This window comes from Penaeus monodon, chromosome 23 (assembly GCF_015228065.2).
Source record: "Penaeus monodon isolate SGIC_2016 chromosome 23, NSTDA_Pmon_1, whole genome shotgun sequence".
NCBI lineage: Eukaryota > Metazoa > Arthropoda > Malacostraca > Decapoda > Penaeidae > Penaeus > Penaeus monodon.
Genome location: NC_051408.1, coordinates 27,821,353 through 27,822,313, shown reverse-complemented (window position 1 = coordinate 27,822,313; position 961 = coordinate 27,821,353). Strand labels below are relative to the sequence as shown.

Sequence of the window (961 nt, the reverse complement as noted above, 5' to 3'; positions counted from 1 at the left end):
AATGAGGTGATGGCTACATGATCCAAAGAGTAGAGGTAAAAAATCATATACCAATGCATAATAAAGTACTACTTATTTCAACCTACCAAAATTTATGAAAATCTGTGAGAATGTTTTCTATTTTTTAACAGAAAAGCAAATATTTGTGTTATATCCTAGACATTTTGTTTTAGATTTCTCTGTTGGAGAATGTAATGTTACTAATAGTATTTGTTACTTAACAGGCTGAACAAACTATCCCAGACTGGCTGACACAAAAGGCAAATACAAGTGGATATTCACAGACTTACCATGGCAGTGGTCTGTTTGCTGCCTCTGATATAAGGACAAAGGTGAGTGATTGAGAGTTCTGCAGGACTTGTATAGCTTCTTCATTCATGAAAAAATAGCAAAATGACCAAGACTAGGTAGTCTTTATTGTTTTGTTTTTTCTCCCTTTAATTTATGAGATAACAAACAAATACATATTTGATTCAGCAAATAAGCAATTTTACTTTAAATATTGTCTAAATGCCTGTCTTGTGCACACATGCAAGATAATAACGGCAATCTTATTTTCCTGTCAGAATGGGGGAGGAAGACACTGGGAGAAAAACCAGGCTAGCAGCTTTTTTGGAGGACCTAGTGTAAATAATGTGGATGAAGAATGGGACTAAATTAACACATTTTCATATAGTGTACCATTTACATTTGCTTTTGTATTATTCTTGAACAACTGGTAGTATGTCCAATTGATTTATGTTTAATTTCTCAGTAAATGATAAAGGTTGTAACACTGAATTTTACTTATAATAACTTTCAGCTCAATCTATTTTGTTCTATTTTCAGTAGTTTTGCTGAACATGAAAACTATGCTTTTTTCTGAGAAAGGTAAAACTTAGCTATGAAAGGAAGTTTTCCAAAGTATACCACAAAGCAATATGGTTATATAATTTTATGCTTATCATTGTGTTTTGTACTA

General features: G+C 31.8%; 1 protein-coding gene across 1 annotated transcript in view; it reads left to right on the top strand.

Moving 5' to 3' along the window:
• LOC119588199 (probable ATP-dependent RNA helicase vasa-like) overlaps window positions 1-807 on the top strand; it is a gene marked incomplete in the record, with an annotated part of 40,898 nt that extends 40,091 nt beyond the window's left edge. Inside the window, 2 exon segments of the mRNA XM_037936900.1 lie at window positions 225-332; window positions 567-807. Coding sequence (XP_037792828.1) covers window positions 225-332; window positions 567-656 — 198 coding nt within the window.
• Between the last annotated feature and the right edge of the window lie 154 nt (window positions 808-961).